This window comes from Rhinatrema bivittatum, chromosome 6 (genome assembly GCF_901001135.1).
Source record: "Rhinatrema bivittatum chromosome 6, aRhiBiv1.1, whole genome shotgun sequence".
NCBI lineage: Eukaryota > Metazoa > Chordata > Amphibia > Gymnophiona > Rhinatrematidae > Rhinatrema > Rhinatrema bivittatum.
In genome coordinates this window covers 166,218,326-166,244,472 of record NC_042620.1, presented here as the reverse complement: position 1 = coordinate 166,244,472, position 26,147 = coordinate 166,218,326, and the positions used below count along the sequence as shown (strand labels likewise).

General features: G+C 42.0%; 1 protein-coding gene across 2 annotated transcripts in view; it reads right to left on the bottom strand.

Annotated features, from left to right (window-relative positions):
* IKZF2 (IKAROS family zinc finger 2) overlaps nucleotides 1-26,147 on the bottom strand; it is a 243,514-nt gene that overhangs the window by 133,129 nt on the left and 84,238 nt on the right. Inside the window, exon 4 of one of the 2 annotated variants that reach the window (XM_029606127.1) lies at nucleotides 3,472-3,738. In XM_029606127.1, coding sequence (XP_029461987.1) covers nucleotides 3,472-3,738 — 267 coding nt within the window. The remainder of the gene's footprint in view (nucleotides 1-3,471; nucleotides 3,739-26,147) is intronic. The other variant, XM_029606128.1, reaches the window with a different exon arrangement.

Genomic DNA, 26,147 nt, shown 5'->3' with positions numbered 1-26,147 from the left:
GCTCACAGGCCAGCAGTGGCCCCCTAACCTCCTCCTGTAGGGCTCCCTCTTACCACAGAAACTCATGTGAGGTAAGGCCACTGCAAGGCCTGTGAGCTTGCACCGGCTCGCAGGCCTCATGGTGATTTTCATTACTAATGCTGCTGCTGCCTGAAGAGCACTGCCATTTAAGGTGCTCGAGACCCTACTTGAAGGGTTTGTGACCCCACTCGTGGGTCATGCTCCTCAGTTTGGGAAGCCCTGTTTTTTCTTTTAACCATGACTGCTTCTTTAGTTTCAAGGGAAATATAGGGGAACATCTTAAATAATTTCAAATCTTCTGCCTCAGCAGTACAGATTTTAATTACTAGGGAGTAGTATTTGCTGTTTCTTCTTTTTAAAATACTACAAGTCAATTTAAAATGAAATCTGTTAGGGGAAAAAGAGATGCACTAAACAGAACTCTAATGGTCATAGAGCATTCCAGAATCTGAATTTCTTTCAGATTCTTCACCCTTTAACATAGAAAGCACTTTGCTTCATTACTTCCCAGATTCCTGATGGTGCCCCAAATCCTTCTCCCCTAAATACTGCAGAATGATTGCATGCACAAGATGATGTGCATGCAATCTTTTTGTGAAGCAGGCAGAAACAAGTAAACAAAACAGCTACAGAAGTTCTCCAGTACTTCTAATCATACAGTCCTTCCACGAGCTTGAAAACGTGTTATAAAGGCAAAAGGTAAATATCAGAAAATGACTTTTCTTAAGTAAATTTGTTAACGATGCCTAAGGTTTGGTTTTTTTGTTTGTTTCTGCCAGATGTCACACTGAAGAGTGCCTGACGTATCCGATGGAAATATTACCTGAGCAATGCCAAAAAAACACCAGGATTAATAGTTGCAATCTATGCAAAATTCATTATAAACCTCCCAAAATGCTGCACATGATCTTGTTTATGCTGATCAAAAGGCTTTCCTCTGTCTAAATGGAGTTTTCCTTGGAGTGAAGAGAACATGAGAAGTGCTCTGGGCAATGATTTGGAATGTCAAGAAGCTAAAACCTGCTATTTGAATGAAAACACTGAGTTTCTAGAGCATAATTCTGATTTTAAAACATGATCAGGAAGTTTATAAATGGTAGCTGGGCTATGACAAATGGGACAAGGAGCAGTTGGAAACTCCTTGGGGCCTTGACTCCCTAGAAAAGCCTCCACTTCAGAGGACTTTATTTCTCAGCTGCCAGCCTTACAACAACCACTCCCACAATACAAAGCGAAGCAGACCAGAAACAAGGGAGTGCCGAATCAGACCCAATCCAGTGTAAGCACTCGTATGAATTTGATGGTACAGTGGGATCCGTAACTCTCATCAAACAGCAGCTTAACGTTTAGTGAAATAAACTTTGAAGCTGCAAACTTCTAAAATATATAGAGAGATTTTTTAATTCTGCTTATTGGGCCTTCTGCAGCCATTAAATTACACAGATAGATAGACAGATAGATAGAAATAAACAGATAATGAAAAAATGCTTTCAGAGAAATGGAAAATGATTGGGATTATTTCTCTTGAAATAAATGCCAACTCCCAGACTGATTTACAGCATGACAAATGTCTGACTTTCTGAAAATAAAATAATTTACAGCGCTATGGTCAGAAGAAGCACCTTGTTTATCGCCGTTTATTCCTCTTTACATTTAGGTCTCAGTAGCATTTTAATAAATGCAATTTTAATTAAAATGCTACTGGAACCTAAAACAGAAGAGGGATAGACACAACGGAGATGAGCAAGGTGCTTTTTCCCCATCACAGTTGTGTAAGGCACTTAACTATTTGCTGTGCTGCAAGCCAGTTTGGGTGCAGGCCTTTTCTTAAGTGGAACAACACCACCATTTCCATTTTTCTAACAGTATTTTATTTTCTTTTCTTGGGGGCATTGAAGGTGAGGATGATAGCACCAAAGCAAATATTAATTTGTATAAGTCTCAGGGTCTTTATTTTCACCTGAGAGAGAATTACAGCTACAGGGGCACCGGACCCAATGTGTTTCAAAATGACTGAATGTGTGCAGGACACAGCGCTACGGTGTAAATGACATTAAATTTCGAAACACACTGCAGATCTTCTCGGGAAGTGCATCCTACTTTTACGATGGTAGACCAGATCTTTCCTAAACCCCAGATAAAGACCTCCACTTCCTGTGCAGCTGGCAGTTCTGCAGAGTTCACAAGGAGCGGTGGTGAATTTGCCCTGCACAAACTGAAAAGGTAACCCTTATGCTCCTGGTGACGTAGCACCAAGAATGCATATAGCACTGTACAAAATAATGCACATTAATAATGCACAAAATAATGCACAGTGCCCTTGCTTTATAATAAGCCTAAGTTCTTAGCACAGCACACTTAGAAACATGTGCATGTATTTATATTTGAAAGTCCTCTGCATACATTAATGGTATTTACACACCGCATGCAGCTCCAGCGCAAATGTAACACCAAAGCCACATTTTCAGTTTGTGAAGGGGGAAAGCTCCTGAAATGTTGATGGGCACATTAGGTTTTAAAAATTCTAATAAATCTGCATTAATCTTGATAGATTTGCAAGTAATGTATTGGTCAGTTAACCTGCACACTTACTTAAGAGTGTTTGCCTCACTGCAATGTACATCTAAAATAGCTCTCTAGACTGGTAACTTCAAGGGAGAGCACACAAAATGGTTTCCATTGTCATACTGATTCTGAACATGGCACCGCATCGGCAACAGAACAGGCTCATCTAGGGGATATGGTTAAGGCAAATATGAGTCACTCCATCTCTCTTCCGTCCCAACCCTTCATCCCCTCTCCTCCCCCGCCCCATGACCCACTCTTTCACACATTGAAAACTTGAAGCTAAATCAGGAGACGTTCGCCACGCATATAGGGTAAAAATAAAACTCTAGAACAGCACAAGCAATGACATAAGCTGTAAACCCTTTTTTTTTTTAACAGGAATCTTCCAGCATTTCTGGAACATAGAAATAATTGAGTTAAATTTAACGTTTTACTTATTAGATCTCATTTAACCTAAAGTTTGGACACCAGGACATAAAGAGTGCTAAATGTCTGTGCTGCAAACAGGCAACAAGTACTGGTGAGAAAACAATGGCCTGTGTTGCTTCTGTCATGTTTTTCAATCGAATGTGTGAGCCTTTGCTAAGAACTACACCAAGATTTAACAACAAATGAGGAGCAAACATTCACATTAAATAGAAAAGGACAGGAGCAACACAACTTCCCACAAGGAACATAGCATGACACTGCTGGAGTCCTGCACTTATAGCCACTTGAGACAAACATGGCAGCAGTATCCTGACAAGCAGTCCTCTCATTCCCAGGGTCACCTTCTGAACAGCAAAAAAAAAAAAAAACTAAAATAAAGCCAAGAGAATAGGATCAGGTAATATCAACATCAGATGCGACAGGCAGTCATCAGTTTTACCCTAAACTGCTTACCAGTGTGACTCCTTTTATGTACCATAAGTACATTGGGCCCAATGCAAACCATGCCACAGACGTCACATTTCAGTTTACCATTCGGGAGTCGGATTCCTCCGTCCATGGACAGCTCCTGGTTGTGTCTGCTCTCTGCCACCCCGTTGCTCTCCAGGAGGGGCGCTTCCAAGCCACTCTCTTCATCGTGAATCATAAGCCCATCGTCTTGGCTCAAGGGTTTTTTGTCCAGTTCTTCATCACTCTGCATTTCCAGTTTCACAGAATTTGCTGAAATTACATGAAAAAGAACAATTCTCATCTAGTGTATCATACATCTCCATAGGAAAAAAAAAGAAGAGACAAGGAAAAGCAAATTATTTTTTATTAAAGATGGGCTGGAAAACAGATCTAGAATTCAGTTCACAAACCCCACAATAAACTGGGGGATTTTACTACAGTGGAGAATGCTGCCAATTCCTTTTTTCCCTCCAATTTTCAGGGTTCTTGCTACCACCAGGTAGGATTACAATCAGATTCTAATCCAGTCAGCCTATCTACGGAAAAAATTCCTGACTATAGGTAGGGTTTTGGATTGCAGTTCTAGAGGGAAATCTTTTACAGCTCATCTACATTTTATACACAGTGTGCTGGGCCATATTGTGCACTGTACAAGTAAAAGGATCTTGGAATCAGATTATCCAGAATAAGAAAAAGCATGGTGTCTAAGCGTAAGACTTCAGAATGTATAGGCTCTGAAGCATTAAGAAAGTGGTATCCTTAAATGGGGAAACCTCAGTTCACCCCACCAATACCTGCAAATACGTTTATTTTAGAACGTTTTTTCCCATTTGATCTTGAAATGTCCTGCTCCAAAAATTTTAGATGTACACTATTTTGAAAAGCTGCAGTATGGAAACAGTGACATTGGTCCAAAAATCAATATCCAAACAAGCATGTGTTTACACTTGGCTAGACACAATGAACAAACTCAAATATTTTGGGTGTTTTTTCTTCAATAGCGACAAAAAGTAAATTGGAGTCAAAGGATTTAAGTGCCAAAATGTTACATCTGTAAAAAAGCAGCATGGGAATGGTTTGAACAAATTACACTATGGTCTCTGAGAACACACTAAATCCAGCACTACTAGGCAGGATGCTGCTATATCTATCACTGTCTGCCACAGAGCTGTAGAAATTAAAACTCCAAGAGAAGGAAACACTATGTATTTGACGGGATTCTTAAGTTCATACAACTCTTAAATGGCAGAGATGTAAGCTGATTTTTGTGTCCATGTTTTACTGCTCTATTTTCTAACTGATAAGCCACAGAAACAGCTCCACTTACACAACTCCAAGTGTCTTAAAAAAAAAAAAAAAAGCGTGCAGTTAGTTTAGCATATTGTCAGATTGACAGCAAAGGCAACAAGTCCTTAGAACAGCCAGAAGGGACTAGCAACAGCCCTACATGGGCTTAAAAAGTCAGCTAAGCTAAAGAATTCACTAAAGGTTTTTTTAACACTAAAATATAGTGGCACATACCCCATCAAAAGAAGAAAGTTGAAAGTTATATTCTATGTGATTATTACTTTCTGCTGCCTACAGCCTGGTGGAATAGGTGGGCTAGAAATGTGGGTGTAAATAAATAAATAAATGACTTGGCATTACATGTGGGTGATGTCATCTGACGGTGCTGACACAGACACAGTTCTCACAGTTCAGTAAAGACTTTACTATGCATGTGCAGGAGATCCTGTGCATGCACATTACCTCGTGAGCCTCTCAGACTCTTCCAGAGCTTAAGCTTTATCTAGATAGTTGACTCTCCAAGGAGGCAAGTAGGGTTCTTTGTCTTACTTGGGAACTCTTCTCAGCATCTTGACCAGCACTGCAGGCTCAACCCCTGACCGAGGTTAAAATGTGAAACGGCACCATGGAGGGGAGGGAGCCTTCCCTTGCTTGTGGGATCAAGATGGGGAGAATTCCCACTTTGACTTCCTGCATCAAGAACCCACTGATGCCTTGCTCCTCGATTAGGAGCGGCTTTGCTGACTAACCTTGAACTGAAGCTTGGGGCTCATACCCAGTAGAGCTTTCCTTAGGGGCTCTATTTTCCAGGTGCAGGGTTGCTGCAACCTAGGGAACATCCGAGCACAACTGTAGCAGTTGGAGAAGTCATGGTCCAGCTCCAGGCAGCGAGAACAGAAACCATGCATATCTGTGATGGACATTCAGTGCCCCCAAATACTTGGCCTTGAAACCGCTGAGCATGGGCTTCTTGGTCTTGGACTTCTCCATATTCAACTGAAAAGTTCTATTTTAGGGGCTGCCAAGATAGTGGGGAAAAAAAGTAAAGCAATAAGGTACAAGCTGAAAACATTTAAGAGAAAGAGAAGAGAGACTGGGATATGTTTGCATAGTAGATTGGACGAAGAAAGCTAAAGGGCTCACGAGGCAGTGTGTACATACACGAATTCCCGGGCATGCTCAGTAAAGTCTTCACAGATTTTGGAGAGCTAAGTCCATACTGGTGTTGTCATGTGACACTCATGTAATGGCTAAATCATGCTTGCTTGTCGATGGAGAAATCTATAATTGTAGTAATAAATATTTTTCATGTATCTGGTTGGCATTAACTATTTTTTACTTCTTCCATATGAACACTAAATGCACTAATTACTATTATACTCTAGGGCAGGGGTGGCCAACTCAGGTCCTTAAGAGCCACACACAGGCCTGGTTTTCAGGCTATCCATAATAAATATGCATGAGATAGATTTGCATGCAATGGAGGCAGTGCATGCAAATCTATCTCATGCAAATTCATTATGGATAGCCTGAAAACCAGGCCTGTGTGTGGCTCTTAAGGACCTGAGTTAGCACCTCTGCTCTATGGTCTAGAATTCAAACACTAATATTCAATATGTAGTATAACTGTATCAGTTTCTGATAAACATATGGATTTATCTTATATTCTTTCAGCCTGTTTTGTGATTCGTTAAACAAAAAGCAGCAATATTAATACTCCAGAACTGGAATGTCATTAAATTGTAGAATGATGAGTGATAACAATTCATATGCACTATAGTTATAGATATACTGCCAAAGCCGTTCACAACTTTGGATTTGTCAATGAGCATTGTATATTAACAGTTGAGATTAACTGACATTTGTGGAAAAAACTGCATATCTCTAACCTTCCAGAAGTTTATAGTTTGACAAATTAGAGCAAAGTCTGACAAACAACCCTATGTGCTCCTTTTAAAAATACCCCCCCACACACACGCGTATTTTTTTTTTTTTTTTTTACATCTGATGAGGTAGAAGCAAAAATGTTACTGTTCTACAGTTCAGACTGCTGTGAAATGGTGGGAATCACCATTCCTCAGCAGAGAGCACTGTATCTTACACAATTCTGAACTGCAGCAGGTTCTCAACCTAACGGCAAAACAGCAGGTACATTCTGCTCATATTGTGGAACACTACCAAAGATGTAATTGGCTTAAAACATACCGCATGTTAAATAGATATATCTTGATGCAACTACCTGTCTAACTGCAGAATAAGAAATATATATATATATATATATATATATATATATATACACACACACATATACATATATGTATGTATATATATATATATATATATATATATATAAGCTACTTTGTCAACTGAAAAGAGTAGAACGATGATAATCAGTTCATCTAATTAGCTTCTTTACTAGCCACTGTCAGTAACCATATTGCAAAGTACTGTACAACTAGAGAGAATGCATGAAAGACTATATTAAATCCAAACATTCAACATACCTCACTCTTGCACCCTGAACGCTAAATGCTTAGAAACAATGTTGTTGCCATTGGCGTCTACTTCTTTTTTCATGCCCTAGTGTTCCTGCCTGCTGAATGCTGGCTGGCATCCAATAGGAAAAGCAGCAAAACAAAAGCAAGTTGTTTGCTCCAACAGCTTTCCACACACACTTTGCTACAAACTTCTATCGCCCGGCTTGTTAAAACCCGGACATAGTTATTAGCATAGCTTCTGCAGCAACAGCAACTGGGTATCACACGCTTAGTTACTTTTAAGTAGTTTGACCTCCAAAGCCGTCACACGTTCTGCTTGAAATGTCCCCAGTTTTCCAGTCTGAGGCTGGCACTTTCTGATCCTGCCAACAGTGCTTGTTGTGTGCAGCTTTCCTCTCCGTCAGGGACCAAGAGGTGAGAAGCAGGGTCTCCCTGGGGAGGAGGGATGCTGCTACAGAAGGGATCTCCTCCATTCTCCGTGCATGAACCAATTGTGCTACTGCAGCCAGCCATGCTGGCTTGCGGCACAGGCATCCCTACATGTGCACACTAAATTTTAGTACGTTTCTCTGTATTACAAATAAACTGTTTGCATGTCTCTCTGCAGTAAGGTACTGTGCTTTAATGCAACAAGCCTGGCCATAGAATTTCTTCAGAATGTTAAAAGTACGCTTTCCGAAGCATGAATTCTTTTCCACGTTTCCTGATTCTTTTCAAGGCAATTGTTTCCTCCTAGCTATTAACATGATTCTTTTTTTAAAAATTTTCAGTCCATCTGGGTTGATGTATTTGCACACAGCTCTTTCATATTAGGTAAAGTTAATGCAATTATTGTATAATTTTTAGGGTCAAAACAAGTTCCTTTAAATAGGGCAATATTTTAAATTGAATGCTAACTTTCTCCTCCTGATTACAGGGATATGAACTAGAAAGGAACCAACACATTTGCAATCAGCAATCATGACAGTAAACTCCACCTCCACTTTGCTGACAGACACAATTTATCAGTTTCAACTGCTGAACACGGTAATACAAACTCAGGAAATCAGAGTAAAATGGCAAGCTCTCCCAGATACAATCGGGGCAGCACCAAAATGATGGAGACGCTTTGACATCACTGAAAAGATGGAGATGATGGTATAACCACACTGGTTTCTTTTTTAATCATGGGCTCTCAGAAACACATCACCTTTATCAGTTGTGGGTTTGAGAGAATCAGCCGGATTATATGAAGACCACTGCATCTCCTTATCTGGGATTTTACGAGAAAACAGCTTAGAGTTTTACCGGTTTCTCTAAGCTTTGTGCTGCACAGACCTTTGATAGCAGTTTTGTTAAACTGCAACCTGAGAACTATTTTTTTTAGTTCACCTTCACCATCCAGATGGCATCTTTCTCTGAAAGGCTATTGAAATGTTATATTTTTTCATTTTCTTTGCTCTTAGACGGTAATTTTCAAACGGGCACGCAGACACACATATTCGCATGTGTGTTGCTGCACACCCAGATATGTGGCAATTTTCTAACATATGCGCACATGTTAGAAAATAGCCTAGGCATGCGTATATGTGCACCTAATTATAAACTTGTACACGCCCTGCAGCGTAAGTCAGCTTATGGATGTGCAAGTGAGGCTTTTTATAACAGACACATGTCCTACTGGTTAGCCCAGTGTTCAGCTAGGTCCTCCAAACCCCTCTGGTTCGTTAGCTTGCACTTCCTCCCAGTTAACCCAGACCCCTTAAACACTTTATAAATACCTGTAAATTTGCTAATTCAAACTTACACCTCATCCATAGCAGAAGTAAATGTATGTGGCACTGGACCTGGACACGCTAGTTGAATGTACATCTCTTGGCCATGTCCGAAAACACCCATGCCCTGCTCACTTTCCACCTCTTTTTTGTCCAATGGGAGATATTTGTGCATCGGCACTTGTGTGCGCATCTCCCCGCCTTATAAAATTGAGTGGACACATGCAAGTGCTAGATATTCACCCATCTTCCAATTTCTGCATGCATCCAGCTTTGAAAATTCACCTTTTAGTTACCTGCTTTAATGCCTTGATCAGTATTTTGTAAAGCATTTTCTTAATTGCATCAAATGCATACACAAACTATTCTAAATCTAATTCCTAGTCCTGACTAGTTGATTTTCTTTACAAACTTATCATAAAAAGGTTCAATCCATGTTATTCAAAGCTTGGGAACTAGATGTGGTGCCTTCCTCATCTGCAATCATTCCACTTTTAGATCAAAAGCTAAAGTTTCATATGAAAATCGAAAAATAAAATCTAAGGATATCTATATTAGAGATTCAAAGTAGTTAATTGAATTAGAAAGCATTTATACCATTAATTAGTTATTCTTTGACCTTTTTCAGATTAGACCTTCCCACTAAGGTGAGCTAAAAAAAAAAAATACAGGACTTGATTCAAACCCCAGAACCAGAGGGTTTTACATGCCGGGAAAGAATGAGATGGCTATGATGTGGCAGTCCTATCTGTGTACAAGAAGATGATGGGGGAGGGGTTAGTCCTTAAAATGAAGCATAACCTACCTTCTGATTGCAAAGGTTTTGCATCTTAATGTCAGTTTCTTCCATTGCTTCCACACTCCATGGTATCGCGTAGCACCATCACTTTGTAACAACACTTTCCGGAGGTAAAACGAGACTGCAAACCACAGGCATTGCCACCTGTGGACACCCTGCTTTTAAGTTCACAGTACTGTACGTGCTAAGCACACTCTGAAACCAGCTGCTCTCTCTTTCTTTTTGACTAGCTCCTTACGGTTTACACTCAATTATACTTCAAAGCAGCAGCAATCTCTATGTATCTTAAATTATCAAAATTACTCTTAATTCATTTTCTAGTTGCCCTTCTGTTGGGTCTCATGCAAGGTTTCTCTTTTTTTTTTACTAGATTACTCCATGTATTCCTACACTTTCGGAACTAGGTATGTGTCGGTATTTTCTTTTTTAAATCCTCTTTCTCCTATTCATAAGCTGGAGTTGGTGGTGTAAGATTGTGACCAAAGTTCCTAGTATAGGAACTTTCTGAAACTTCACTTTCATAATTTGCATCACAAATGGAGGGAAAAAAAAAACTCCAGAAAAGAGATGTGCTCAATTTAGAGCTCAACTCACCTCTGGAGGGTTGGCGCTCACTTCGTTGATATGTAAAAATCTAGAATATGTGGCATTATTTGTCCCATATTTATTGTCAAGCACAGAAAAGTGAAAGCGATTTGTGTAGGTAAAAAAGTGTTTTTCCCGTATTATTCGGCTGTTGGAAAATCTTTCTCCCTGGGTACAGCTGGGAGTCCATGCATTCTTCCACAGTGCAGATACTTTTAGCTGCGCTAAGGAGAAGGCCTTCCTCGTGGCGTGTTTAGGTCAGAGGAGGAAACCTGCGTGCGTAGATGGCATTTTCAACTCTGCATGTCTACGATGCAAGCAAAATTTACCCACAGAAAAAGCACGTGCACGCGATCATGCACACTTTTATATCTGCATCAAGTTCCCAAGCCAAAGGACAGACGTATTTTTGCTTGGAGAACTGGTTCAAAGCCTTTGGGTCAAATATATGCACAGTTTTTGTCCCGGTGCGGACATTTTGAAAGTTGCCTCCAAAAGGGTCAATCCAGGGATGACAATAAAACCATTCTGCATGGCAAAACAAAGAAATTCGGGGCACACGGGAAACAAAGCCACTTAACACCCTCTGTTCTGTCCCTGCCCACCGGGGGCTTAATCACTCACACATTTTTGCAACATTTAGGGGGCAAATTTCAAAATGCAGCGCAAAGTCCATGCCTACATTTTATCCGTGGGCTTTGCATCAATACTCAAACTGAAAGTACCTGCATACTTTCACTTTGAAAACTGCATCACAGATGAAATATCCACAGAGCAGTGCACCTGCTATTTCTGTGGATCCTCTTCCCATGGGAAATCACACATGTAGATTTTTAAACCAAATGTAAATGAAACCACCTATGTTGCAATTGTGTGAAAACTAAATAAAAAATGTTTTTTTGAGGGGTTTCAGCAAGCCGGTATTTATTTTTCATACAATTGCAATAGGTGATTTCTTTTAGATGCTAGATCCCCTGTCTCTTTTTGTAGAGTTGTGAGCAAGGAGAGCACTTTGTTCTATTGAGGCTTTTAAACCAAACACATCCCTGGGAAGGCCACCTCCCAATGACACTAAACGTCTGTGCACCGTGGGATGCATTGCATAATTATAGAAGAGTAAAGAGTGGGCAGTTTTCAAAAAGCCTTGTACCAGGGTAAATTGGCATTTATCCGGATAAATAGCTTATGACACCTGCCCTCGCCATGGCCTTACTTAAGGCAGGAGCAACTTATTTATTTATCTTATTGGTATAGTCCGCTTTTTAGCATTTCAAAGCGGATGACATTCAGGAACTGTAGTTACTTTTGGGGGTATCATTTGCATGGCTCCCATTATTACCTACAGGACGAAAAAAGTTATTTTTTACATTGTTCTCCTCTCAAGGAGATCCCTGGCTAATATATTTGAGCAATCACTTCAATATCAATAGAAGGGAAGGTACCTACTTGCCTGAGAAGTATAAAAGCGCTGCTCAGGTCCAGCATGTAGGAGTGTATATTTTGATTTTAAAGGGAGCAGATGATTTTTAACAGCGGAGCTGATCTGTGGAGACTAAGCCCTATGAAATAGAATACAGATAATAAGCTGTTAATTGACCAACCTAGGAGGTGGGATTTAGACTGATATAGAGATATAAATATTACTATTGATAGAATTTGGGCATAGAGGTAATATATTTTGAGCAGTATAATATTTGAAATTCCTTTTCTATGCTGCTCTCCTGAGCCAATAAAGTTAGTAATTTATTTTTCTGTTAATTTGTTACTGCATCACAGAAAAATAATTTACCAATTTCTTGATTTGTACTACTAGATTTGTACTACCTGATAGTTAGGAACATAATATATATATATTTTTGTGAAAGATATGTACAGTACATTATTAGGATTTCAATTACATTTCTGAGCTTTGATTCAACTTGATAAGGAAAAACTAACTAGATGATGAGGCAAGAGATTCTGAGAAGGGCTACATGTGGGAAACCTTCTCCCATCACCTGAATTGCTTCGGACTCCACCATCATCTTAAGAACATCGCGGATTTCACTAAGACTGTGTAACATGAGCTCACATGAAAACACATATAAAGGTCGAATTCTGATAAGAAATTGGTTAACTATTGGTAATAGTTACAAAAAAGTCCCTAGAAAGTGATCAGTTACATATTAAATAACTGGAGACAAGAAACATGACTAGTCAGTTATTAATACAAGTTAACATAACATGTCTTCTTGATACAGAGTGAAATATTTTCTGTGCACTTCAAAATTTTAAAACCGTTGAAGTCACTTTTCAACTTATTGAAATACCTTTTTCATCTTTGAACTTATTTAATAATATTTATTTTAGTTGAGGAGATGAATCAGACATGTTCAAAAGAAATAAAACATGTTTTGTATAACTGTGTGCAATTATTGTATATGACTTAGAAGTTATTGTAGCTTAAGTGATTTAAGAAAAAATATTGCCAAAGATTCATCAACTGCAACTGTTTTTCAAATATTGTTTAACATTGCACAGTCATAATATTGTAACTTTGCAAATAAAGACCCATCTTACAAGTGACATTTCAGCATCATGGTCATGCTAAAATATTGCATGCCATATGGTCTATGTCCTGCATGATATGAGATGGTATTAATAGTCTGCAAGACAGGTATTGCAGTGGAGACAAAATTTACCAGATAAGTCATAAGTCCCTCACAGAAGACACTGGGGCCTATGCAATACAGTGCACTCAGCCAAGCGCACTGTTTAGCCGGCAGTTGGATGTGGGTTGTATAGGCACTACCTAATCCCCTTATGGTTTAGAGTGTATGCTAACAGGCTAATTTTCAGAATCTGATCTAGGAGACCAAATCCAGGCCACTTAAGAGTTAGGAATTTTGGCATCAACCTAGGGTCCCTAAACTTTGGCTAAAATTTCATCTAAATCTAGGCAGCCAAATTTTGGCTACCATAGATTTAGGGAATTCAACCTAAGCTGAAAACGGGCACCTAATTAAACCTTCCCCACTGAGCCTTGATTCCCCCTTCTCTCACCCAAAGCCTAATACTGTAAAAAGCTCCATGTCCAAAGACTGGTACCGTAAGGGACCCCTTCCCAATATCACCAAGCCACCACGCCCTCCACCAATTGCTCGATATCCCAAAAATTATGCGGTGATCTCCCATCCTCTCCCAGGACTATGAAGATCTAGATGCCCATCTGCCACGCCTCTGGAATCTGGACGTACAATTCTGAAGGGTCTTCCTTGTTCCACAGCAAGAGGGAGGCAATCTCCTTCCTAATGGCACTGCTGACAGATGCTGAATGCCTGGTGGTGGGGAGGAACTGTGGCTTGGGAGGGGGGGTCCATGCAGTACCAGGCTTTGGGTGGAAGGGGGCATCATAGCTCAGTGTAAAGTGAGTTCACTGCTCCAAGTGCATGGATAATGTCTAGTGTTAGGTCTGCAATCCCTATGTCTAGATTTCAGTATGTAAATTAAAAGCCTAGTGCTGAGACTCTGTATTAGGTGCCTTAATTCCAACCCCAACCTAACTCCACCTACCTGTGTATCCATTTTCAGGCCCCTAAATTTAGGTGCCTAGTGAAGAGGTAATTTTCAGAAGAAGAATTTTTCAGTTAGGTGGATCTAGGCCCCTAACTCCTTAAATTAGGCTCCTAGATCTTTTGAAGTTCTACTTCTAAAGCATTAGTGCTTAATATACTACTTTTAACACATGTTAAATAGCCGTAGTATGAATGCTAAAATTTAGTGTATGTACCTCTAAGATCACATGGGGGGGGGGGGGGGGGAGGAGGACATATTCAGTAATCCAGCAATTAGAGAGATTAGTCAGCTAAAGTTCGCTGGATAACTTGTTACAGATATTCAGTGGGAGAAATTTCCTGCTGAATATATTCATCTAAAGTTAAAAGTAAAGTGCAGTTGCATACCTGTAACAGGTGTTCTCCTAGGACAGTAGGATGTTAGTCCTCACATGTGGGTGGCATCATCCGATGGAGCCCGGCACAGAAAACTTTTGTCAAACTTCCTAGTGGAAGCTTTCCTAGAAGCCACCAGCACCTGGGAGACACTGACCGAGAGGGCCAAGGGCTGAAGGACTAAGCGTTCAACATCCAAGCCGTTAGGGCCAATGCCCAGAGGTTCGGAAGGCGCAGGGTGCCCTGGTTCTGTGTGATCAGATCGGGCGCGGTCCCCAGCCGGATGGGGGCCCTAACCGACAGGTACTGCAGGAAAGGGAACCAGACCTGTTGGGGCTAAAAGGGCGCCACGAGGATCATGGTCCCTCTGTCCCGTTGAAGCTTCAACAGGGTCTTCAAGAGGAGCGAGAGAGGTGGATATGCATACAACAGACCTCTCCCCCAGTGGAGGGAGAAGGCATCGCAGCCCAGATGTCTGCCCCCCGATGACAGGGAGCAGAACCTGCTCACCTTGTGATTGTGCGGGGAGGCGAAGGGGTCCACATCTGGTGTACTCCACCGATGAAACAGTTTGGCTGCTACCTCCGGATTGCGGGACCATTCGTGTGGCTGGAAGGAGCGACTCAGCCAGTCCATCAGCACGTTAAGAGTCCCAGGCAAGTACATCGCACGCAACGAAATCCCCTACGACAGGGCCCAGGTCCACACCTGCACCACCTTTTGATAGAGAAGGAACGAGCCCGTGCCTCCCTGTTTGTTGATATACCACATTGTCTCCTGATTGTCTGTCCAGATCAGGACTTTTTTGTGCGACAACTAGTCTCTGAACGCCCATAAAGCATAATGGATCACCTCAAGCTCCAGAAGGTTTATTTGGCAGTGGGCTTCATGAGTGGTCCAGAGACCCTGCATGTGGATACCATCCTCATGGCTCCCCAGCCCTGAGGAGAGGCGTCGGTAGTGAGAATCACTTGAGGCAGAGCAATTTGGAAGGGAATCCTCCACTCCAAATTGGAGAGGTTTTTCCACCAGGACAGAGACACCTGCAGAGGTTCCGTGACTGCAATTCAAGTCTCGAGGTCCTGAGAGGCCTGTTGCCATTGTGGCCACAAGGTCCATTGAGACCTCCACATGCACAAGAGGGCGAGAGGGGTAACAAGGACAGAAGCTGCCATGTGACCCAACAAACAAAGCAGAAGGCGGGCAGTCACCTGCCGGCTGCTGCGGACGAAGACCGCCAGCGGGGTACGGGCAAGAGCCCAATCGCGGGACAAAAACGCCTTTGCCTGCACCATGTCTAATCTGGCGCCTATGAAGTCCAGCTGAGGAGATGGGCAGAGGTGAGGCTTTGGGTAGTTGATCATGAACCCCAAGGCTTGTAGAGTCCGCACTGTCACAGCTAAAGCACTTAGTGCCATTGCGAGGGAATCGCTCCTGATTAACCAGTCGTCTAGGTACTGGAAGACATGCACCGCATGAAGCCTGAGATATGCAGTCACCGCCAGGCATTTGGTGAAGACGCAAGAGGCTGAGGCCAACCCAAAAAGCAGCATCTTGTACTGATAGTGAGCCTTTCCCACCATGAAGCGGAGGTATTTTCTGTGGCTGGGGAAAATGGCTATGTGAGTGAAAGCTTTCTTGAGATCGAGGGAGCAGAGCCAGTCTCCTCTTTTGAGGAGAGGAATCAGCGGACCCAGAGAGACCATCTTGAACTTTTCATTTGAGAGAAACTTGTTCAATGCTCTGAGGTCAAGGATGGGGGCTTAAGCCACCATTCCTTTTTGGAATTAGGAAATACCTTGACTAGAACCCTCGGCCCTGCTGGGGGTCAGGAACCGGCTCTACCATGCCTGATGCGAGAAGAGTGGAGAATTCCTTTGGAAGTATGACCTCATTATGGACATAGGGGAGAGGTCCCTGGGAGCTGGCTGAAGTTGAAATGGTACCCCTGACAGATTATGGTAAGAACCCATCGGTCCAAAGTGACATCCTCCCAGTGTGGATGTGAATCGCCACGATTTCCTTAGAAGCCTCGACAAACTGAAGCACTTCCAGGATTTTATGTTGCGCATCCTCCTCTGTAAGGAGCTGGAAGGGAACAGCCTCGGCCATGGCCCTGATAAACCCCGTGAAGGAAAGATCGTCGGGGGTGACCAACACTTTTCCGCCGGTGGGGAAGGCTCGGAGAGGAGGGTCATTCAAATATTCTGAGGAATCATCCTCCCAAGGGTCATATGGGACTTCCTCCTCACTAAGGCCAGTGTGGCGCGGGCAAGGCCTGTGAGGGATCCCAGTCCTGGGCTCCGATGGCTTTGGAGGTATCGAGGGCACCACGGGAATCGATGGTTCCCCCGGCATCGGGGGAACCGAGGGCCGCAGGAAGCTAGAGGGCCTGGTTAATGGCTCAGGAAACCGAGGCCTCGGGAACACAGCACCGGCTGCGTCTTCCTCATTGGAGGATCTGATGATAGGAATCACTCCCAAGGAGAGCATCGGTGGTCACTAGGGAACTGATGGTCCCTCGGGCACCGGTTGCGTTGGTAGGGCGCCTAATAAGACGTCCAAACGCTCAAGCAGTGGTGCCAAAATAGACGGCGGAGGCTCTGGCACTAGCATGGGGAGTGGTGGAGCAGGCGGCTCGACGCTCCGAAGAGCTCTGAGCACCGCGGTCTGTACCTTGTGGTCCAACTCCTCCTGAAAATCTGGTGAAGCCAGGGCTGAGGGAGGGGGACAAGGCATCACCAGCTCGTCCTCGGTCCTCCGAGGCAGCACGGTGCCTGACACCGATATCGGTGGGGAATGCCTGGGATTCTCGGGTACATCGAAGGATGGGGTTTCTGTGGAACAGGGTATCTTCGGTGGCGGTACGGTAGCTGCCAATACCGCACAGGAACTGGAGCTATGCGTCGACGGCAACCACTGTTGATGCTTGCGAGATCTCCTACAATGCTCGGCCCGGTCTTTCCCTACTGCCGAGAAGACGGAGAATCCCGATGTCCTGGAAACCGCGAGACCCTGAAAAAAATCAGGGTACATGATTGTCAATCATATCAAAAAAATCCTGTTTATGAATTGTTTAAACCCCTTTTTCAATCAACTCTTGCTAATTTAATTGTTGTGTAAAGAAATTAATTACAAGTGGTATAGCTAAAAAATGATTTATGAGTTCTGGAACCACATACTCAATTCAGGATTCAATACATATATACATATATTAGCTAGCACGTCTGTTGAGTATATTCAACTATGTAACTTTCTGTATGGGCTGTATGTGTGTGTGCTTGCAAATAAGTAAGTGGTGTGAGTGTTTGTGGGAGACTGCATGTGAGCATGTGTGTGTGGATGGTGAACATTTTTGTCAGGCCAAGCAGGTGTAAATGGTTGAAGAGTTGATAATGTGTGTGTTAGTGGATACGGTTTTGGTGCTTGTCTGTGTCTGGGTGTAAGCAGTGGAAGTGACAGAGCACATGACGGTTTGAGTGAGAAAATATCTGAGTGTGTGTAATTGCGAGTCTGAGAGTTTGAGTGAGAGTGTGTGGTGTTGGTTTGGGGTCAGACCCAGTCTATGTAAGTAGCCGGGAAGTGTGTATATGTGTGTAATAGTGTGTGATGGGTGAGTATTGCAATAGGAATTTGTTTTTGCTTCTCTTCGACTTCTGCTGCTTTTCTGTCACCCTCCCTCCTGCCTCCTGATCTATTATTTTCTTCCCACCTTTCCCCTTCTGCAGCTTTTTCCCTGCTTCCCTCCCTCCTGCCCATAGCTACCTGATTTATAAAGTTCATGTGAGAGAAAGAGAGTGTGAGAGTGTGTGTGTGTGTGTCTGTGTACATGTGTGAATATGCGTTTGTATGTATGTCAGTCATACAGTGGGCCTTTGTTTTAGCCCCATTTCTGCTTTTTTCCCTCTTTCCCTCCCTCTTGCCCATGCCCACCTGATTGATTATTTTATTTATTTATTTAGATTTATATTCCGCTTTTTGCACTTTTTTCAGCGCTTCAAAGTGGATTTCATTCAGGTACTGTAGGTATTTCCCTATCCCCAGAGGGCTTACAATCTAAGGGGCGGATTTTCTAAGTTCGCAGGGGGTGGGGGGGCAAAACGGGGGGGGGGCGGTCCTGCACTAGCCGGCAGCGATCGCACAGCCGCGGTGCGATCACTGCCGGTGACGCGCAGATTAACTACACCATAAAAGGTGTAGTTATTCGGCGCGAAATAGGCAGCGAAAAGGCTCCTTACCTTTTCGCTGTCTGCGCCGTCTTCACGGAGTCGGCCCCGGTGACGCCCCGACTCCTCCTCTTCCAGGGCCGACTCCGCCCCGATGTCCCTTTCGCAGGCGTGCGCTATGATTTCTAGCTATCGCACGCTTGCGCTGGTAGCGCAAGCGTGCGATAGCCTTAGAAAATAAGGCCCTAAGTTTGTACCTGATTCATGCATTGCTGCTGGCATGGCTTATGGTCTGGCTCATGTCTGCGGTTCCAGTGCTCTGCCAGCTCCCTGCGCCTGGCCAGGCTAATATCCCCAGCCGGCACACAAGTGCTGTTCACCATCTTCTTTGCGCTCCCTATGAATGTGCAAATGCCCAGCTCTCCTCTCGATTCCAGCCATGCATGCACACTGCCCACCACTGCATTAAGAGGTGACAGCATGTCTGACTGACTGACTGACATGCTTATCATAATATGGATGCTAAGTTTTATGTGGATGATGACTAGAAAATTATTTTAGAGGGCAAACTTCAAAGTCATTTATTTATTTAATTTAGTATTAATATTTGATAACTCGCTTTCCTACCATAGGTCTTCAACATGGCAGACATAAAAATATATTACATTCATAAAAGCACTCAAACCCAGTCTAAGTTGGGCAAAGCCTATATACATTATACATCAATCCAGCTAAAAACAAAATCGCATTCCATTCGTCCCCATCCCCTACTTCATCATCAACCTGCTTCACAGTTATCCCTCTCTCAAAGGTCCTGTGGCACCAAATTATATATTTCCGGGGGACAGTAAGTAAAAGCAGTATGTTGAGTACAAATTAATCTTGCTTCTGTCAGTAACAAAGTCGCAAGTAGCCTCTGCTGCAAAGATCTCAGCATTCTAACTGGCTGATATCTCACGGCCTCAGGAAATCTAGACATTTATACACGAGTTTTAAAACCTTAAAGCTAATTCTACTAATAACAGTGAGCCAAAGCAATTCATGAAATACTGCACCAATATGGTCTTTTAGCTGGCTTTCCAATCAATAACCTGACTGCAGTGATCTGCAGAATTCAAAGCCATACAGCCAGGCAGCCCCTCATACAACGCATTACAATAATCTATCCCATTCATGATCAACGCATGTATGATAATTGTTAAATGTCAGCTTTATGTAGATGATATCCAGATTTTGACCCATCTGTAAGATAACCAAGGGCCTGATCTGTTAAAACTGAATGAATGCTTGCAGGCTGTAGCTAGCTGGCTATTCTGGAATAGGTTAAACCTGACAAAGTCAGAGGTTTTATGAGAGTGTATTTTCTGTCCTTCTTTTGATTATGGGAGTTAATATCTCTCTAAAAAAAAGATAATTATTAGATTGGGTGAAAACTGGATTGCTAGCCATCTATGTCAGGCCTAATATCTGCAGTGGTATGGGCGACGTTTACATTCCTTAAGCAAAGTTGCCAAGTTAGGTCATCCTTGGAAAAAAGGAATCTAGCCCATGACTTTAAACAAATGCTACAAGCAGTGCCATACAGATAAAAAAAAAAATAATAGAACCAGTGATAAAAAATAAACCCGTGGCACCACCTGATGCAAAAAGTGATATAACATTGACCACGCCAGATCCCACATTGCTTCTGACTCCCCAAAAATAAATAAAACCATTATTGTACTCTCCAAGGCAGACCAATCTCCTGTAAACTCCATGGTGAAATATGCCAAAAGCAGCAGACAGATCAGGAAGGATCAACAAAGAATTCTCACCTCTGTTTGCATGCACTTTGACACAATCAACCAATGCTAGAAAAGCTGTCTTGATCCCAGAGCCTGGATGAAAACTCAACTAACAAGAGTGTAAGATCTCTGCTTCATCCAGAAAAGTAAATTTACTCTAAAACAAGAGATTTAATACAGGCCAGTAATGTTCCTCCTTTTATGAAAGTTGTTCTGCTCGCAGCCTCTTTCAAAATCCCTGGTAAATTCCCTTGAACAAGGGATTTATTCACAATATTTGCCAAAAAAAAAAAAAGAGGCCAATTCATGTGCAAATAGTCTCACAGTTTTTCATGGCATAGGGCTAAGATGACTTGTACTGTGTTTAACACTCATCAACATTTTTCCATCTCAACTCCTATAGTCTGAAATCAGCCAATAAATAATGAAAATAATAATAATCAGGAGCAGCAGAACACTGCTTTGATTGGGGGTGGGGAGGGGGGCAAACAAACCATCCTCTGGTATAGCCATGGCCCTGGTCACCCACCCTATTCTGCTGCCTATGATATAATAATAATAATAATAATAATAATAATAATAATAATAATAAATAGCGAATGACACAGGTAAAGTGGCCTGCTGAAAACTGCCTTTCTTCAATGCAGCTAAAAGTATGCGTGGAGCTCACAATGCACATACTCTTACCTGCATTAAAGTGTGGTGTTCCTTTGGGCGTGTTTAGGTCAGGGGAGGAAAAACAGTACATGAACATGCCATTTTCAAAAGTGCATGTGTTATTTTTCTGCTCTCAGTTGCCCGCACATGAGTAGGTGCAAAGTATGCGGGCAGATTTAGCAAGCGTGCTTTCCACAAGCCTTCCAAGGGAAAACATCTGCGTGCCTTCCATTTGAAACTTCAGGTAAAATATGCACATTAAAACAGTCCACAGAGCTTGCAACTAGGCGGACTGTTTGAATATTTCTCACCCTCCCTCTTTAGTTACTATTTTCATTAATTAGTAAGCAATTGTGGACACGATCTCATTTCTCTTGGAATCAAAGTGCTCTCTGAAAACCCTGAAATGTACATCTGTTCAATGTTGTTCTGTAGTATTAAAATATTGCAGATGTGTCATGAAGCACTATCTGGCCAGTAAGATTGAAGTTGCTTACCTCAAAACAATGACTTACAAGTCACACAAGTACATCAATGCCACTCAATGTCAATGGGCGTTTTCTAGAGCTTTCTAGAAATTTCTTGAAAAGACTTTTCTCAGCATGTGCAGCAGTTACCGCATACCCATGGATTGCAATGTGGCTTAGTTCCACAATTAAGCTAATAACTCCAGAACGGAAGGAGTGAGGGTATGTATGACTGGTGAATCATTTACGTCTGAGCAGGGGTTCTCAACTCAGTCCTCGGGGCACACCTAGCCAGTCAGGATTTCAGGTATCCACAATGAATACGCAAAAGTAGATTTGCATACACTGCCTCCAATAAATGCAAAGCTCTCTCATACATTGTCATTGTGGATATCCTGAAAACCTGATTGGCTAGGTGTGTCTGGAGAACTGGGTCGAGAACCCCTGCTTCAGAGAATACCTGCTATTGGTGAGCAGCTTTGGATGGTCTATTCTCCAGGATCTTTTTGCCCTACCAAGCCTGAGATTGCAATGTCAAAAACAACCCTAATTAGACAGTAGAATGAATATATCCTTCACTTATGCCCAAACAGATTGACCTGAGATAGGCATGTAAAGGCCCATGATGTCAGGGCCATGGCTGTGTCAGTCAACATCTACGGAAGTGATTTGCAGGCCGGCAATGTGGAATTCAGTCCACACATTAATGCCCCTATCCTGCCTAGATTTGGTTCTCAGTGTGACAGTAGGTTTGGGCAATACATCCTCCACAGTCTTTTTGAAAGTTAGAACTCAACTCCGGCCCCCCAGGACCCATTGTTATAATATAGGGTTGTCTTCCTAAAGAAAGTAAAAGGGAAAATGAAAGTCTACATCCACCAAAAAGAGTTTACCTCCTTGTTGGCAGGATTGTCAGTTCTTGTTTTCCCTTTAGCTAGGGAGTCACACATATTTAATAGGTGATTCACTTGACTTCAGAGAAATGTGCTCCTGCTAATTACAGAAGCCTATAAATCCCTCATTATATTGTTATAACATTAGACTACCTGTTAAATAATAAAAAAGAAAATAAAAACCTTTAATGAATCTTGGTGCTATGATTTTGCTGTTGCATAACAATAAACCAATCTGTATGAACAGGAGAAGGTAAATTTCTTCACAATCTAAACCATGCCAGAAAAATAACAACACAGGTCATAGACAGTAGTAACCTACTAACCTATATAGCACATATACTGTTAGCACTACGGCATAGGAGATCTGAATTTAACGTTAGTGGTAGCTGGAGTTTGGGAGTGCATCTAAGTTGTCATATCTGCGTTTTACGGAGTGCACAATACATTAGTAAGGAACAATTAATTGACTATGAGCTCCAGGCCAATTTGTTCCAGTCCTGATTTTCTAATGCCCATCCATTTTGACATTTATAGGAATAGCAATATGCACCTTTAAATGCTTTGGGGAAACATATGAGAAATTTCAGCTGCACAAAAATATCTCAGTGCTCATGGAATCATTCGGTGACCTTTCTCTGGGTCTTCTTTCTGCCTGAACAAGGAATGATAGCAATAGGCTTTTAGAGTGGAAAGATAGAAAGCCTCATCAGTGTTAGAGAAGAATGATTCCATTCTAGCTATTCCTGGTGGGAAGAGTGAAAAAGTGGAATGGTAGGATTAATAAAAAAAAAAAAAAAAAAACGGGAGATAATAGAAAAACCTTTGTGTTGAAAATCCATAAAGTTCTGCTTTTGTGCTGGGAGAAATAAATAAAAAAAGCAGAAGCAATGGCAGAAAAATAAGAAGTCTGATCTTCTCTTTCAGTATTATCCCTGTTTATACTGTTAACGGCTGTGGCACTGTTACTAAGCGTGCTGTAAGGTCACAAGTCGACACTGCACATTGCCAAGAATTCCCAAGTCAGTTTAGCCATGCTTGAAAATCCAATGTGAAACTAGACACTGCCTTCAATAAAGTTTACATTTACAACATGGTTCCAAAGTTACAATACATCTCAAAATCTTAAAATGACATCAGCAATCATACTGGCAAATTGTAAATGTGGAGGCCCATATTGAAAAGCCATTTAGACTCAAAAGATTCAAATTTGGCATATTCAGCCACTTATCCAGCTAATTATAGCCGGATAAAAAAGGAGCATTCTGGGGGTGTTCTGGGACAGGGTTGAGCTATCTGGCTAACCTAGCCCAATATCAGGTATATCCAGCTACGTTAGCCAGATAACTTTAGGCCTGCTTCAGAGCAGGCCTAAAGTTATCTAGCCTTGTGTGGCCAGATAACTTGCTACTTACTCTGATATCTTCAAAGGACATCCGGATAACTAAAGTTCCTTACTAAAATTAATAAAATCAAAATTCTGGCCTCCCAGCCCAAATCCCCCTCCACTTACAATGTAAATGTAAATTCCAGCATTATTACCAGAGTAATGCTTGAAACAGCCGAGACTGCAATCCCGACATGGCCCCTATTAAGGTACCGGGTGGATGGGTGGGAGAGCTTCTAGGGGGTTGGTTTGGGGGGGGGGGCAGGAGACAAAGTTTTCTTTTATATTTAGCAAGAAGGGAAGAAAGGGAGAGGGCCAGGCCCAGCACCACGGTTTACTTTTTATTTTAAATCTTATGAAGGGATTGGGAGAGGGATCGGTCACAGGGTAGGTGAAACTCATGGTGGTGGTTGGGGGAATCAGGCCGGGAAGCCTGCGAGGCCTGCAATTTTATTTATTTTAGTATGGAGCGCTAGTAACCCATATATCTTTTGAAGATATCCAGGTAAGTAGCAAGTTATCTGGCCATACAAGGCCAGATAAATTTAGGCCTAATCATCTATATTTAAACACTGGCTGGCTAAGCCTAAAGTTACTCTGCGATATGAATCTGGTTAACTTTATGGTAATATATTCAGTGGGACATTTATCCTCCTGAATATATGGGACAAGTTATCTGGCTATCTTGAGCAAGATAACTTGTCCACTACCCGGCCTAATAAATACGGACCTCTTAATATTTAGACTTTTCACAGACATTTACCAGGATAAACTGGCCTGTCTGAAAACTGCCCTCCTTAGAGTAATTCAAACTAAGGGGGTCATTCTCTAACGCTATCACATGCGATAGCTAGCTCGGAGCGGAGTCGGGGCGGAGTTGGCCCCAGAAGAGGAGGAGTAGGGGCAGCACCAGGGCCGACCTGCGGACACATCGCTGGTGGCGATTCCTTATCGCTGCCAGTTTCGCGCCGAATAACTACCAGCTATCGCAGGACTGCCCCCCGCTTCGCCCCCCGCCCCACCCCAAGTGACCGCCGGATTCTCTAAGGTCTGAAACTTAAGTCAATCAGATGCCTTTATCATCTTCTACAAAATACTCTCCTATCCTTTCAAGAGCATAGGCTATCACTTTGTTTACCTCTAGAAGGCTTTATATAAAATCAATAAACCTAAAAGATATATCAGGAATAAAAAATGGAAATTATATCTTCATGTTTTGAAAGTAACTGATTACTGAAGAAGGTCTATCACCCTATGCAAACACAATCTTTAATACACTAATACAAATTATAAAGGAAGAAAATGCATAAAGCTAGTGAGAGTGCTAGAATGCCATAACATTATTTGCTGTTTATATGCACACCATGTTACCATGAAAGGGAGTGGCACAACTTTGCATTCTCAAACAATTTTTAGTTAAAAATTAAGCACTAATTCGAAACATCTTCATGTACCATGTTGCTATCTATTGATTGATTCATTGCAGCAATGTATGTTATTTTTCAAAGTTTTATACTTTTGGTACAAAAGTGTTATTCATACTTTACATGTGTTGGTGCAATGCACACCCCAGTTATCTCAGATCCACAATGGCAGAAAGGGCCTTGGCCCAGTTTAAAACATTTTTAAACCTTAGCATGTCCTTGTGCACTGAAACTAAAATCAACAGAAGGGATCAAAATAATTTTATTTCCTACTGCTTTATCTTATTATAATTTGGGTATAATTTGAATTTACAGATTTGCAGTATTAAGTGAAATTGTGGAGCAATTGATATTTTATGAATAAACTATCGAGAGACATGGAGAACAGTAAATCTTAGTCTAAGCTGCATAGTTTCATGGCTGCTTCTGCTACAACATAACATTTCAAGACTGAGAACACTAGTCAATAAAAGTATAATTTAGGAAATGTGCACTTGTCAGTTTATAAGCTACACAGTGTTGTACAAGTAGTTTCAAAGACAGAGAAACAGCAATGAAAAGAGTGTCCAAGAACCACTCATGATCTCTCCACAGCAGTGGATAATGTTAACAAAACAATTCTGTATAAATGGCAGAAAATATATTAAATGATCAAAGTACCAACTTAGAATATAATATAGTTCTCCTTCCACCAATACTCTGATTTCTAGAGCAAATCAGCACACGCTCATTACAGGGTTATAGATAGAAAAAGCAGTCTTCATTTACACAGTTAATGGGGAAAGTGGAGACTTAGAAAGAAAATGCACTGCTCCTGCCTGAAGCCATGTGCACAAAGTCCCCGAGCATTTGTTGACTTTTTCTTGCTTCAAACTGGTCTGCTTAGGGATGGGCTGGCTTCACAGTTCCTGCTTCCCAATCTTCCAGGGCCAGACAGCACCTTCCCTGCTTTGCAGCTGGATATAACTGACAAAATCCAACCCATGTGGGCACCTGTCTCTCCATCACCAGGTGCACAGTTATCCTCAAGGACATGGGAACAAAGAATT